Source organism: Argiope bruennichi, chromosome X1, assembly GCF_947563725.1.
Source record: "Argiope bruennichi chromosome X1, qqArgBrue1.1, whole genome shotgun sequence".
Lineage (NCBI taxonomy): Eukaryota > Metazoa > Arthropoda > Arachnida > Araneae > Araneidae > Argiope > Argiope bruennichi.
Genome location: NC_079162.1, coordinates 16,223,659 through 16,240,972, shown reverse-complemented (window position 1 = coordinate 16,240,972; position 17,314 = coordinate 16,223,659). Strand labels below are relative to the sequence as shown.

General features: G+C 28.9%; 1 protein-coding gene across 1 annotated transcript in view; it reads left to right on the top strand.

The window, feature by feature from the left end:
• The first annotated feature begins 7,684 nt into the window (after nucleotides 1-7,684).
• LOC129958827 (muscarinic acetylcholine receptor M5-like) overlaps nucleotides 7,685-17,314 on the top strand; it is a 33,801-nt gene continuing 24,171 nt past the window's right edge. The window contains exon 1 of the mRNA XM_056071526.1: nucleotides 7,685-8,507. Coding sequence (XP_055927501.1) covers nucleotides 7,762-8,507 — 746 coding nt within the window. The 5' untranslated portion in view covers nucleotides 7,685-7,761. The remainder of the gene's footprint in view (nucleotides 8,508-17,314) is intronic.

The following is a 17,314-nucleotide window of genomic DNA, read 5'->3' as shown; positions in this document are numbered from 1 at the left end:
CGTTTCTTGTAATATTTTCCAAGATTTAAAATCTCAAGGAGTAGCACATATCCGAATTATTAAAATATGAAGAGAGGGAAAATTCCTTGTCACAAAACACTCTGTACTAAACTTCCATGCTCCACAACTACTTCCACCCCTTTAAGCAGATTTTCTGAAATTGGTAGCAAATCCTTATACTCCGAACTACCCCAGATGCTTTAATTGCATGCATTTCAGACAGCTTGTTCTTAGTTGTGCCTGTTGCAGCGAAAACGGTCACGACAGTCTACTGTGAGACGTCCAAGAGGTGTGCACAAATGCAAAGAAATTCATGCCATTTTTCCCACTTCTGTCAATTTAAAAAAAAGTTATCGCCATTAAAATAAAACAACAGATTTCTTATTTTGAAGACAAATAGTTATATATCAAATACCTACAGCTGAAACTAGCGATTCATCTGCCATCAAAAAACCATTCTGTCTGACAAAAATCTGGACAAATAGACAAAAAAAAAAACTTACTGATAAAATGTAGGAGTTTTCTACATTAGAAAAAATAATCATAGCTCCTAAAATTGCACATTGAATTTCTGATCAGGTCCTACTTATTACACCCATTATTCAAACTGAACAACAGATTTCCATTCTAAATTTTTATTTAACTTCCAGTTTTTTTAGAACTAAAAATATTTCACTATAGCCTCGTTCTTTGCAGCCTTGTCGGCGTTTTAATTCCCAGATTTATACGGTTTCAAAACAGTTATAAAGAAAAAGAAACCTAAAAGAATGAAGCATCTGATAATGAGATTGGTGCTGTACACTATAATTCAAACGAAACCACTGAAAAAACGTCTTCCATTTTTTGAGCAGCAACAATAGCAACAACAATAACCCTTTACAAACCCTATCTCTTGGATAAACTTGTTTGAAACAAAAACTGAAAAAAGTCAATTTCAAAGACCTGATTTTAACTTTTCATCGCACGATCAGAAGTATTCTCTACTAGAGTTATTTGGCTCTGTGTTATAAATTTTTTTAATTCTAAATATAATCTATACAGAGAATATTTACACATTTTTAGAACGATTTCGACAAGGAATTTATATTTTCAAACATTTTCTGGAATGTAAATTTTTAAAAACAGTATATTGTTTGCAATGAGAAATATCATCTGTTTTTTTTTTTTATATTTGCTTTTCTTTTTAAATGGTACAAAATAAGCACATTATTAATCGGCAATGAAAAAACGATAATCATTGTTTCTACACGGAAAGAAAACTATAAACGAATATCCTGAAAAGAAACGCACTGTTTCAAATATTTCTGAAGTAAAATAGTTTTTAACAAGACAAAAACGCCAAATATTAAGAGATTAAAGAAATTACTTTTTTTTTATCCCAATGAATTTCAAACGGTGAAACTTTATCAAGATAAAGCTATAAGTTATACTTCGAAAAGTACCCTGCATTCCTCGAAACAATGAAGATTCATACAAGTTTTCTTATATAACTTTTCAAAATATTCCTGAAAATTTTTCTAACGCTGCACCAATAGTCTATTATGCCTTTGATTTGTTGGAAAGAACTTTTTCTAAGTACAAATCCACCATTATTCGACTCTGGAAAGTAATGGAAATCAATAACCCCCCGGAAATTTTACGAAAAACCCTTCCATTACGAAACATCGCGATACAAATTTATAATCCTTAAAAAGATTATTAAATCAAACATACAAAAAATAGCCTTTGTATTTTAAGTATTTATTAAACGGCTAAGAAATCATTATAAAAATGTGCAACATCTTTTGCTTTTCTTTAAATTTTGAACCTTGCCTCTGTTTAAAATAAGAAGTTTCTATTTTTCTGATTTTACATTTTCTAATATTTTGGCAACTGTCAGTTTTTAAATATTCATTGCTTTTTTTCTTAACAGTTTTATCTTTCTCTATACTCATGTAGGACTGTTTTCACTGTTTAAATATCTTTTATATCACTTATATTACGGGACTTCACCAAATCTGGCTTTTGCACCATTAAGTCTTACTAAACCAGCCAACATTCCTTATGAAAAATATACAAATCATTTGTTTTATTAAAATTAGATTATGGTTGTATGATCTACGGATCAATTTATAAATTATCAATGCAAGTGTTTTATCTAGTCCATACTTTGAGCCCAGAGTTTCATTGATCGTTTTTCGAATTTTACCTTTCTAGTATGTCATTTGTAAAACAAAACACCATACTTAGAACTTAGAAAACTGAAAACTTCTTTGGAATATTTTTTTTAAAATAAAAAGGGATTATGAGCTTTCAGTGCATGACAAGGCTCTTAACTTATTATTTGGAGCATTTTATGCAAATAAACCATCATATATTCACTCATGATTCATTCGAATGAGATCTTTGATTCGGCTGAAAAGAGTTTTGAAAATAGCAAAACTAAGGAAGTCTGGTTACATAGAGGAACTAAGGAAGGTCTAGGCAAGTACTATAGACGTTATAACATTTCTGCTCCAATAATTTTTCGATGCTGATAAAACTTGTTTGTCACTTTTCGTGAAGGGACGCAATTCCTACATGACTAAAGAGTTCTGGGCCTTTGTGGATGATGTTTTCGTTCAAACACCCTTTTATTCAATTGCGGATGATAACCTCACTACATCCCCATACCTGGAGTAAAAACGATTTTATTGAAAGTTTCATAAATATGAGTGATGTATAAAATATATAGAAGATAAGACTTTCCTCCACGGGGAGATATGGGCAAAAGATACCTAAATCATCTTCATGTTGAACTATCTCTATTTTATTTTCGAAATGATTGCTAATTCCATGTAAAAAATCTAAAAGTGGTAAGTCAATTTACCCTAATTTTAAAGTATTATCATTCTAAAGATACGACTGCCATCTGAAGAATATTTGCTTTCGCTGTCGTCTGAAACTAATCATTACTTCGATGTTTCAGAGTACAGACACCACCGGAATATGCTGCACCGTGCGAGCCAATGCTCTCCTTGCACCTCTTATAGCCTGCGATAAATTTGTGGAATATGTTCTCCTTTTGCGCGACGAAACTAAATAACTGACTTTGAGTTGATCTGGAGAAATCCATCTCGCATCGAACTGCGAAAACAATTTATCAGAAATGAGGATATTAACACGAAGTCGTTAACTAGACTTGTGCAACTGAGAATATCACCACGCCATCTATCGGCTAATACATTAATTCATTTGAATTTTATACAACACTGCTACAGCTAAAGTCTCCTTTTCATTTTGTCACACCTTATAACTATCACAAGAGGATGCACTTAAGTTGATACGTTATCTTTGGTTTACTGCCTCAAGACGACATCGGGTATTGACATCGGGTATTAGAAGAGTATAGCTTTAATACATACAAGTCTGTCAGATATGTATCACTCATTGCACGTTAATGTGGTATAAAAAAATTACCTGAATTCTAGCATACTAAGCCTCTAGGTTATTTGCTAAAAGATCTGAGTTTTCTTTTCAATCTGGCTCACGTCGAATCTGTTTATGAATTTATCGGAGTTGCGTTTTGTTGCATAGAATGTTAATGAATGTCATGGTTATAGTGGCATTAGATTTCTGTTTTGGAGTAGTATTATCATGAGTTTTCAAATATTTCAACCATAACAGGTTCCATTTATCAGGATTAAATTCATCGGGATTTCCATAAGGACTGCAAAGGGCACAGACTTTATTTTCTGAATGAAAACGTCCCTACTGACTCGTGTAACCACCATGAATGTATGCTTTGAAGAAGTTAAGAATGGTCAATTTTTTCTCCTGAATTCAAAGGAGCATGCACGGGACATACTTAAATAACGAATTGAAACATGTCATCCACTTCTATTCTATCTATTCTAATGTTTCACATGGTTTTGAATAAAGAACATAATGATCTACCTCTGTACAATAGTATAGTTTAGTGCTCAGTGTGTTAATGTGCTGTACTGAAAAAAATGTTTTACCATATTCTCAATGCGAAAAGAGTACTATTAGTTTTTCTGCTCGAGACATACTGCATTCTCCAATGTATACAGAGAGCATCTGCTTTATTTTATTGGGTAATAAATGATACATCTGGGATTTAACTCTTTCATGTATAATTTTTTTATATAAAAATTACTTTTATGTAAAATATTGTAATATTCAAAATCTTTTTATCATATGAAATATTTCTTAATCAAAGTTAGGATATCAACTGAATTGGATGGTTTTTAAAAACCAACGATAACCAAGTTTCTCCATAAGTTATTAATATTTGTCATATTAGTGCAGCCAATTTTTTTTCAAAAATACAAGTAAAATTTTAAAGAACATTTTGAGATAATTAAGTAAATATTAATTTTTCATTAATAAAAGAAACAGGAAATTAAATTAACCCTTTAAAGGGCCATTTTTTTCTAGTCATATTATGTTTAATTATTTTTAGGCTTGAAATTAGAATAAAAAAAAGGGATTCATTTAGCTTATTAGATAAATTTAATTTGATTAATTAAAAATTAAGTAACAAATGAAGACACATCATTTTGTGTAAGATAAAGAACTGAAGCATCTAAGTTTCTGTCTTTCTAAAAAAATTTGTCAGAACTTATACCAATCTACATAATTTCATACAAAGATTGATAAATTTGGTGGGAAGCATACTTCCCACTGCCCTAGAAAGGGTTAAATCGATAGTTTTCCTGTTACAAATTGTTAATTGTTTGCATTTCTCGTAGAATTTTTCTCATATGCTTTGGCAGCAGCTCTTCTTATATATTCTTGTTCATCAAAAATAAAAGATTTTTCATTTGCTTATGAAAGAATTGCTTTCTTAGTCTTCGCTTCAATTTGAGCTGAGCACTTATTCTTTCTTTTATTTACCGTTAAATTACTGAAAGAAATTTTAAAAAATAATAATAATTTAAAGTCTTATTACTGTTAGCAAACGAGTACGTATTTTAGAATCGTCTGTGCTAAAATATTTGAAAGCTCAAATAAAAAAAAAATGAATAGAAATGAAATTGTTACGATCAGAAAGGTAAATTTTGAATTTTAAGATGATGTTAACATAAACTTCTGGAATCAGTTTCTTCCAAGTTACTATAGAAAAAGAAAAAAAATTAATTTATTTCTTATAGTTTGAAACCGTTCCTGTCATTGAACATGATTTTCATTCGTTCGCAAAAGCTTTATTTTTCTTGCCTTCGTCTGAGCGATTGACCTATGTTTGCTTTTAGGTAACCATAAATCAATACTTTCACACTATTAAAAAGGATTTTAAAATGTATGCATAAAATAAAAGAGAAGAAAAAAAATAGTTGTAAACTAAAGTAAAGCTTTATCGTTGCCTAACGAAGGAGTGCCTTTATATTTCCTCATCTCAAAATCGTCTCCGTTTATTTTTTAAAAATAATAATAACTTAAGAAATATTTGCACAGAAATGAAACTAGTATTGTTTCAAAGGTTAAAGCGTACATTTTAAAATGTTGTAAATACATTTTTTCGGGAATGTCTTTGCTCCAGTGCTCATTTGGGATATTAGTTATGCCTCACGCAATCAGTATTTCAATGCTTGTCCTTATATTAGAGATTTCTTTCAAAAAGAGTTGAAATTTCAGATTTTGTGATCCCATGCACATCCATACTATTTTAGGAGCTCGCTTCATTATGCTCATGCAGCAACTTATTACAAATCCTTCATTCCTTCAAAAATTTGAACTTAAATGTAAAAGACAAAAACGGAATAAAATTCGCTGCGTGTTTATTGAGTAACGATGACAGTTTTATTAAATACGCAAATTAAAGACCCCTTCCGCGTCAATAAATTCTTTTGACATCTTTCTAATAGAAATGTAACACTGAATTATTCATCAGAGAAGACAGGCATTTAGGTTACTTCTTAGGTAGGAAAAGGCTCATCATAAAACCATAAGTAAAAAGAGCTTAAAGATCGTGCATTGAAATTAAATTCTCTTTTACAAAATTTTAGCCATTCTGTTTTTAGGTTTGTTTGAGTTTTGGATCTGAAAAAAAAATTCCAGAAGATTAAAAATAAATAAATAAAAACTCTCGGTACTTTAAAGATGAAAAGTGCAGTCCTTTATTGTGAATTTTTCTCATAAAAAAGGATAGCCATTCTACTGTGGAAATCCTTATAAATAGACAAAACCATGACGCTGCATCAATAAACTCAGTTTTTTTCTTTTTCTTGGAAAAACGTTGCCTGCTCTCATTAAAGGGAAAGGAAAATAGAAATCTGAGTACACATGATCATGCAGAAAAGAAAAAAAAATTTGATTAGTCTAGAAGATAACTTGCTATCGGTTGGTAAAACCAGGTCGATTAAAAAAATGACAATATACCTGCTAATTTTATTTAGGGTCTTTTATTTTATTATTTATTATTTAGGGTCTTGGAAGATATTTTTACTAAAAACTTCTTGGAATACAGTCATTTTAGTCAGATTGCCATTTTATTTTAAAATATTTTTTAGATATTAAAAAATATCATGATAAGTTTTTCAAAAGATTGAATGAATTTATTGCGTAAAACTTTAACTAGAAAAATAGACTAATTAAGTATATCATGGATGCAGTTATATATAGGACTTTCGAAATGACTTATTAGAAATTTATATATAAAGCATTTATAAATGCAAAGACTTCATTTTTGCATAATTTATTAAAAATAATTCTCATAGTCACTTAAGAATAATTTATATAATATCAAGATGGTTATTTTTACATAAATACCAAGAATATTCTGTAAAAGAAATTATTTCCAAATTCTTGTAATAAAATTTTATTATTTAATAATACTCTTTCAAATCTTCCGCTGTTATTTAATAGAACTTTTACACTGCTATTTAACTAAGTAATTTCCGAGTAATAATTAAACAGCCGATTAAATCTGAATAGCATAATGTATTTAATTACTATATGGAATTTGCCATCTTTCAGTTTATTCTGTTCTGCTTTAATATGTCTTATTTTGCATTCATTCAGATTTTTTATGGCATATGCTAGAATGAAGGTGTCCATATCTTATTTTAATTTACATTTTTTATGGTGCCATTTAAAAACAAAAGAGCAGAAGATAATAAAAAAATGACTAATTTTTCATCAGGCATTAATAAGGCTCACTGTATTCAATGAATCTTTTTTAAACACCATGTCAATCTGCATTGAAACTCGACAAAAATTGAAATATTTCTCTCTGTCTTCTGCATAACATTTAATTTATTTTCATGCGATTAGTTTCTTTGTTGTTCATATCTTTGATATTGTAAGCTATTTTTTTCTCGTTTAAAATCAGCATTTTAATTGAATTTAAAATCACACAAAAATTGTAGGCTAATGAAAACTTGAAGCAGTTTCATTGTAAGATAAAAGCTGATAAGACTATAACACATGGCATTTGCCATTTCAATTTAGAATCTTATCATGTTTCCTTGAAATTTCGGATGATATATTTAAAATTGATTCTATAGTCGCGTTGTGCTTATTTCTTTTATCGGTGTATTAGAAATTATCATGATGAAAACTCACTTATACTGTACTAAATAGCATTTTTTCTTTTTATTTCAGATGGATCAAAATACTGATTCCTTTATTGAAACAAGTGCTCACTGTTTGACAACAAATTATTCCAAAGAAAGCCAAATTTGAATAGTTTCTGTTTTCTCTGATGTTAGCGGTGGACCTCAATATAAATTTCTCGTGATTTTATTTTTAATTTTTCTTTCCTTTGTATAATAACAAGAAATGGCATCTGCCGTTAAGCCATCACTTTTAAATAACACTTCAATGCCAAATGAAACCACATCAGTATTTTCTGAGGAGCTTTGCTTCAATTCTACCAATTTTACTATCCCATGTGGAACTCATACCAATTTCACGGCTTCGCAACCCAGTGCCTGGATTCTGCCATTTTCTTTATGGTTTAGCATTTTCATTGGCGTTATGATAGGGCTCTGTATTATTCTAACTGTAGCTGGTAATATCCTGGTCTTGTTAGCTTTTTCTGTAGAAAGGAGCATCAGGCAACCAAGTAATTATTTCATCGTCTCCTTAGCTGTTTCTGACCTTTGCATTGGTGTTATATCCATGCCTTTCTACGCTGTGTATGTTTTGATGGGGAGGTGGGACTTGGGTCCAATCACATGTGATCTTTGGTTAGCTACCGATCATACAGTATGCTTAGTATCCATCTACACCGTTCTTTTAATCACCATTGACCGGTTTTGTTCAGTGAAAATTGCAGCTCGTTACCGGAGCTGGAGAACCAAAAACAAAGTGATCTGGATGGTAGCTGTGACATGGATAGTTCCATTTTTGGTATTCTTTATCAGTATTATGGGATGGGAGCACTTTATAGGGTATAGAGATCTGGAAGATGGAGAATGCGAAGTTCAGTTTCTGAAAGATCCAATCTTCAATACGTCGCTCATCATTGGTTACTTTTACTGCACTTTGATCATCCTCTTCTGGCTTTATTGGGGAATATACAGGTATGTTACATTTAAATTGAATTCTTTTTATTACTAAGCATTAGTTTAATTTGATCATCACATTAAGCAGATAATTCTGGGTTTTAGATTAATTTAGAATTATTGCAAATTTTAATTTTTTTCATTTTAAATTAAATATTAAAGTACCAATCTCATTTGAGAATTTTTCAGGATGTTTTATTTTCTATGTTTAATATTAATGCTGTGACTAAAATCTTCTGAAGTTGAATGCTGCTTGAATCAAATTGACTAAAAAAAATGTTAATACAGTTGCAATTTATCAGAGTATAAATTCAACAACAATTTGAATGAATCTCTCACATCTTGATCCTCATGTCTACATTTATAATTCATCTTTCCGTTTGACCAAATATAAGACACTCTCTATTGTAACTTAAAGCACAACTAAATTATTATAAGATTTAATTTTCCATTACCTAAATATCGACAAATACTGTCGATATTTAGGTAATATTATACGCGAATTTTAGGGTTTATTTTTTTCTGAATAAAACCGCTTTAGAAGTGTATATTGTAACAAATGAGTACATTTTTCCTTATTTAGTATTTCCTTATTTAGTATTTAGTAAATAAGTCATAAATGCATTGCTTTTTTATGAAAAGTTATTTGACGTTCTATACTTTGTATTCTTTATTTCAACTAATTTAAACCATTAAACGGTCCAGGTTTCACAGTTGAAATATATGTTTATAAATAATAATTTACTTTTAACATTTTCTCATAAGTACAGCGAATATACTTTCCATTTTGTTTCCTACTACTTTTGTTGTTTTGTTCTAATTTTTATCCTCTTTGCCATTTATTATATCGAAGTTCAACAAATGTAAGCAGTATCAAAAGAAGATATATCTTCGGATTTCATTTCTTATTTAATATTTTCATAAATAAAATAGATGGGAATTTATCTTCATCTAAGCGATCTCTCTAAAAAGTTATTTCAGAATGGCTGCAGTTCGACTTCAAAAAAAAAAAAAAAAAAAAAACTGAAAGTTATTGTAAATTCTATCAGATAATCTAGGATATACGTCTATTCGTATTTTGGAACAAAAAGAATTTCAAAAATCTTTTATTCTTTACAGGTACATCTCTGAGCTTTCTAAATTCTCAATATTATTCTCTTTTTAGAGAATGAATTGCAATTACTTTTACAATTTAAAGTGTGATCAGTGATGATGGCTTTTCAAATATTAGACGAGATAAGAAGTCCCAGCTGTTCGACGAATTAACATAAAATATTTTCCTCGTAATACTTCACATTTTTTTTATTTAATAAGCATTCCCCAATTTCCTAGAAAACAGTCATTGATAGCTATCAATGTTATAAATCTTACTTTCATATTGCTCCTATATTTAATTTTTGAAGGATATACTTGTTCTAAAATTAATTTTGAGATTGGTAATTAATCGAAAATTCTAATTAGGAAATTTTAGATAAGAGAAACGAACGAAAGATTTTGGGGGAAACAAAAAAAGGAAAAATCCTTCCTATAATCGGATAACAACCTCTTATGATAGATTATGTGTTGAAAAGGCAGACAGTTTTACCAAAATAAAAAAAAATTAAGAGTTAACGCATCAGAGAAATACGAAAACATTTTAGAAATTAGAAACAAGGAAATGCTATTCTATACGCTTTTTGTTGCATTTATTTTTATACGCAGTTTTCCTAATCTAGCATATTAAAGAAAATACGACTGATTTCTAAATATTATTTGCTTTTGCAAATGCCGCATGAAAATAAGACTCGCTACGATAATTCTTATTTTTTCGCCAATTTACAAAAGATGAATAATGTTGGTTGAATATCCAATGACTTAAAAAACAAATAAATTACTTATTCATAGCTGAAAGCATTTTAATTTATGTTGTAGTGACAATTACAAAAGAAAAGAATTGTGTCTATTTACTTAAGACGTATTATTTCATTTGATTCATTCGTCAGCTTTGTCTTTTTTTAAAGATTTATTTTTTGAATTGAAAATTTTCTCTAGCCTTTCAATAATGCATTTGAATCTTGAAAATTATTTTATTATTTTAACAGAGATATTCTGGATCCTACAAATTTGTCATTGACTTAAAATATTTGGCTTCTTCAGTACGGAAGGAAGTGCGTTTTCTTCACATTTTCTGTACATGTTCGTTATGCATCACTTAATGAAAAATTTTTTAATTAAATATTAATATTTTGATAATTATCTCCGCATAATGTAAAGTATAAGAGAGAAAATCTCACCGAACAATTTTGAAATTGAATTCAAGCCCTGAGGCAGGAAGTCTGAACTTATCAATGATAAACGGGAAAGCACTATCATCTCCGGTTTGCTAGAATTCTAATATATCAGTTTTCCTGTCTAAGATCTTGAATGCAAAGTATGTGTTGATTTAAAAAAAAATAATACACAAATTAATTAATAAAACTAATCTTTTTATCACAAGAAGAGTCTAAAAATTAAAATGAGAAATCAGCGGAATTTTTAAAAAAACGCATGAAAAGCTAGTTTCAATTATTAGAGTTACTTTTATTAAACCTCCTTCAAACTTCCTAGTATTTGTGAGCAAAAGTTGAAGAAAATCTATCCAGTAGATTACGCAGCCAAATAAAGAAAAAATCACACTTTGACAACTTTCTAAGTACTCTTAATTTGAAAAAGGCCGATACTAATAAGAGAAAGTCAAGAAATAAATTTAAAGCGAAAACGGCTTGCAGCAGCACAAAGAGAGAGAATAAAAACAAATTTACGAATGAACTTAGCGTAGCGAGAAAGCACTCGAGTCCCCCCCCCCACTCGAGTTTTACCATCTACAAGTTCTTGCGCGTCTCTTTCGAAATAGAGTTACGATGATGTCATCGGGGAAGGTTCCTGTTATCTTCTCATTTTTTTTCAGGTGTTTTATTTAATTCTTATTATTCTCATATTTGCTTATTTACCTTCAAAGTGATAAATATTCAATTATAATACTTATTACTTGTGAAGTTTCATGAGCTGTAACTTCATATTTGTTCTTTTCTTTTTTTTTTTCTCATCAGTTTATAAATTAACAGCAAATTTGAGAAGTTTGTTTGGTATTGATTAATTTTCTGTGACAAATGTCCCTTTAATAACTACATAGGAGCTATTTGATATAAACATTTGCTCTCCGTGCACAAGCTGGAACTCTTATACGTTAAACATTCTAAGAAGGAATCACTTTTGAAAAAGACTAATTTTTTTCATTTAATATCTAGAATCTATATCTATATCTAAATTTTCAACATTATCCAAAAAAATTGATCGTTTATATCTGATATTTTGGAAAGACTTTATAATCATTCATCAATATAATTTTTTTTTGAAAATGTGTGATATTTGGATTCGATATCTCAATCTTGTTCAAATTTTTATTTTCAATTAAAAAATTTTCACACAATTTTTGATAAGTTTAAATGTATTAATAGATTTATCTTTAAGTTTTAAAATTAATAAATCAGATACTTTTTGATATCTAGCGATCAAACATAATTCAACGTAATATTGAAAGTTTCTGATCAAATTTTCAGTCTGTTCAGGATATTCAGAATTTTCGTTCCTTCTCCCATTTATCTCTAATAGTGAAAGATAATTTATAAGTGTGTGTGTTTTCTCCCTATAGGATAGACCGTTTGATCTAGAATTACAAAATTTCGGAAAAGATATACTTTGGTGGCTGAAAATTTGTGTTTGGAGCGTTATTTGAAATTTTAATTAAACTTTTTGTTAATTAAAAATAATCTACATTTAAGCGTTTTTCTGCCCTGACCTCTGAAAATATTGATTGATTTGATTTTGGTTCCATTTTTAAAATTGAAAATTTTGTCTTTTTAACTATATCAATTTGTCCTGCAAATTTTTCTGCATTTTGGCAATTTTTTAAAGATATTTTTTGAATAAATTTCAACAATAGATTTTATTGTTGAACCGAAACTCGAACATTTTTTCCCATGTCATCAAATATTTTATTCCGTAATTTTCTTCCTTGGTTGAAAACAGAATAAAGATTATATCCAATATGTGAGAAGTTTATTTAAGGACTAAGTTACAGTATCAGGAAAGTAAAAAAAAAATGGATGAACCATGAATAGTGATGTTTTTAATCGCACTGTGATGTCATGGGACTCAACTGAATTGTGATGGGTCACACATTCTCGCGATAAATTTTTTTTTATTACAGCTAGTCACCCCGTTACCACATACTTAGTCGGATAAACAGAGCTTAATGTTAAAATATTATCAGATATTTTTATTGTTTTCTGTTGGCATATTGTTTAGGAACAGCATCAGCTTTATCTTTAAGACTTGAAAGATATTTTTATCGAATGCCTATTACATCATAAATTCTTTCATCTAAAACTAGAATAGTATTTTCTAAATGCTGTTTATTGATGAAAAATAAATAAGATCTTTTACATGGACATGGATATCGTGATCAAGAACTTTTACATGTTTAATGATTTTCTCTTTTGCCTCAAAACCGCCATGTTCAAATAAACGAGACATATTTTTTGAAATTCAATCATTTGAGATTTTAAATCCATTTGAATAAAATCAGCGTATGATTTTGTTGCTTAAGAGCTTATGTCAACTGGGTCTTTCACTTTTTAAAATCTTTTCCCTTTCTTATATCAGTTTTCATTATCTGTTAACTTAAAACATAAACTAGCAGGTCAATAAATCCTCGTTTAATCTTGAATTAAAAAGTAGATAATAAGTCATATTAAGTAGGTAATCAAAGTAGATGAGAATGAAAGTTTTAATCATCCTCTTTTCTACAAAATGTAATTTGAATTTCTATACATATTTAAAAAGTCTTTCTTTCTTTCAAAATAAAAAATATATATATAATTTTCTGAAGTACTGTTTTTCAATTACCAATTAAGTTTCAATATGCATTTTTCATAAGAAGTAAAATTTTTATGATACGAAAAATCGTAAATTTTATGATAAGAAAAAGGTAATTGGATGCAATTCTCTAAATCTTATATAGTTTACAGTATAACCTGTTTCTGTATTAACAGTATTTAAGTATATTGTTAAAAAGAGGAAAATAAAATTGATATAATCTTTTGAAAGGAAAATTCATTATAATGACTACCTTACTGCTTCTTATGATCCAAAATTTGAACATATCTAAATGATTAAATATCAAATTATTTATATGATTAATTTCAGTAAAAACACCAACTGAAATTTTGAAGAGATAGGAAAAGGTCCTTTTGAAACATCGATTTCTAATCATTTCTACATTTTTACAACAAAGTCAATAGCAGAATTAACTGTTTTTGGGACCATCCGCAAGAAGAAATCCAGATTAGATAAATTGAGGTGGCCATGAAACGACTGATACACATCAACAATAGGCATGCATTAGAGGGTGGGAGAGAGAACATCCGAGCCCTTTTCCCCAAAAAATTTTAACTTACTTTTAATTATTTGAAAGTTAAATTAAATTTACCGGCCATGTTTTCACTAATACACTCCGAAAGACTTGTAACATAAAGATGACTTTGGCATATTAAATATTTTTTTATTTTCAAAAAATCCAATGTATTTTAAATGCATTTTAAAACGTAAAAGTAATATTTCCTTTGATATCAAGCTTAATGCTAGTAAGTTTTCTGTGAGAATTTATATTAAATCTTTAGTCCTATTTCAAATTATGCCGAATTATTCTTTTAATTAACAATTAGAATACCATAGAATAGAAGAGGATGGAGTATTAAATTAGAATAGCAATTAGGATTAGTGAGTTTAATAAGGATGAATTTCGCAGATGTTATTACATTTTTTATTTAAAATGATGGTATGGAATTGAAAGTAGACTTATAATTTATGCGTATGTATAATCATTCCCTTGAGAGCTCATTAAACAATGTCTTATAAATATAATAATTTATTATCTATCCAATCTCAAATGTAACAATATGATAACCCGGTATCTTCCCGATTATTCGAGAGACTTTGAGGTGATCGAAAACTCGAATTTTGGTTTCATATCACAATAATGAACTGATTTGATACAATATTTTAAAATGACAAGAAACTACTGCTTGTTGTCTCAGAATTGTTTTACCATCAAGTTTTCAACTATCCCAAAGTACTGTCCTTTTATTGTTTTACAATAAAAATGTATTCTATTTCATGGAATACAGCCTGCAAATTCTTATGCTATTTATTACCGTCAGTATGAAGTAATTTATAATCATTTTGTGCTCCACTTTCAGCGGGTTAGTACGGAAAGATGTCTATTTAAAAATAGATGTGATTGGATATTATGAGAACGCACTTTTTAAAATGCAAATGAGTAAGGATTAATAGTTTAATTTAGTAGTTGAAAATAGAGTTTTCATTTCAAGTCAATCTCTTATTGAACTCATTTTTCTCCGACATTTGCGCTACCTGAAAAATCTATTAAGACATAGGATCTAGTCGTACAGTTTTTATCAAGTTATCACTTTGTCGATTATTATTACTGAAATAGGCATAGGAGTTGTAAAGTGTTCTTAGATATCTCTTCCATGAGCGTGTCCGGATGCATGTGGATGAATGATTCTTCAGGCTATGCAATTTCCCATAACTCCACTATTCTTTATAAATATTTCGATCAATCCAAGGTACAAAGTTGTACATTAGATAGTCGAAAACCTGCTAATCGAAAGATGACATTCGACAATATTTCATTTCGATCGTTGTATGAATTATTAGCGCTGCTGAAGTCAAAATGTTAATCTCTAATACCGCAGCAATAATATCGTATTTTGGCGAAGAAAAAAGTAATGATATTATGCAGCAAAACCAAATATTACATTACTTTACATTATTTAGGCAGAAAAAGTTATGATAATTATAGTATTTCTAAATAGAAAATTGTATTGATGTGAATGCAAAAGTTATTTCTCGTCTACGAAGGTTATGAATTCTTAGTTTAAAAAACTATGTTCCAAATTTTACCTTTAAAGAAAATTCTGGTTTGCTTAATGATTAGAAAGCTTTGATTTTAAACTTTGACATGTTTTTTCTTCTGAAATTAAAAGCACTGGATAAAAAAAAAGGCTAGGTTGCTTTTAATAACATCACTGATAAAACAAAGCATAAAACAGTACGGTATTTCAATTATTTAACTAAATAATATTTATATTTTTATATTTCAAGTTTCACAAGTCAATTAAATATTTATTTGACGCAATTAAATAAATATTGTCGTAGAAAGAATTTAATATTTTACTGGTATATTTATGTAAAATATATTGTTATAGGAAAACTGCCTTAGATATAAGTTTTAATCTAATCTACTAATGTATAGAATAATTAATTACCAATATTTACCAAAATATCATTACTGTTCCTTGTTCTATAATCAAGATATAACCATTTTATGGTTTGACTTTTTCAAATTTTAGGGCGGTGTAAGAGAGGAAGATCCACCTTCAGAGGTGGGCACTTTTCGGTTCTCAGTTCCTGAATATCAAAAGAATATTTGAGCGGAACTTTAAAAAGTATATAAATTTTTTCTTTTTCTTTTCCTAATTTCAATGGACTATAGAAGTGCGCAACAATATATGCAAAAAAGAGCTCAGGTACGTTCAATACATGAGCTGAACTGAATACTTTGTCGCACAGTTTCATTATTTTCAGAAAAATATTAATATTTGAGAATTGCCTAGGTTTAACCCATGGATTAACATCAAAATGAAATGAGTAAGAAAACTAGTAATGAAACATGATTATGGCTTGTTTCATACTTTTTAATGTGAGCATAAATTGAGATCGCTACTCGAATCTATGCTTTTTGAACTATTGGATTCCCAACTTCAATTTGGTAAACTGTCTTTTAGTAGTTGAATCCTGACAGTTAAAATAACTTTCAATGATAAAAACAAAAAAAAAGTGTAAAATAACATGAACTTAAGATATAGAATGGTCTCTTTGAAAGAGAAAGAGTGGCTTGTTTCTGTCTAATTTTTTTGTCTTTCCATTCTGGCACCTGCCTGCTCTTTGGTTCCTTCTCCAATGCCTTTGGAATTGGATGTTTTGAAATTGATGCCCCAATAGAACTATTCTTGTATTTAAACAAAAGGAATTAGCAAAAGTTTCTTCTTTTCGATCATTAATGACACGTGTCTTCAATTTCAAAGAAATTTGTGCCTCACTTTTCTATCTATTTGATCATTTTTAGACATTATTTTATGTCTTGGAGACTTCTTGATTTTAGAAACGAAATGGCGGGTGGCATTTTATGTGTTAAGGAAACATTTAAGGTTAGTATTTTTCATTTCGCTTAATCATTTCACTTGCATTCAAATGAGAAAAATTCAATTTAGGAAAGCCTAATTAAATATATGCCATCAATATTTACAAATAATTTTGTACATTTTTCGATAGAATCATTTTATTTCGAAACTAAAGAAGTGATGGACATACTCAATCAAAAAAAAGAATTTTCTTGTCATTTTCTAGATTTAAGAATGAGACAAGTATTTCAATCAAAAACAGTTTTTATTCTCTACGTTTCTTTCGTAATTTATTGGTGTTGTTGTAAGACAGTGGATATATCTCTTTACATTTTTCATTATTGTATTTATTTTACCCATTAATGTAAATGTCCTTTAAATTAATAGATATGTGCTTGTAAGCAATTTATCTTTGTGAAAATGGATAAAAAATAAAAGTCCTGCGTATTTACGATTTCGTATGATATAATGAGAGCTTCGTGTCTTCTTCAAATCTTAGTTTTAAAATCGGAAGAGTGTGAAATCCGATTCCATGGAACC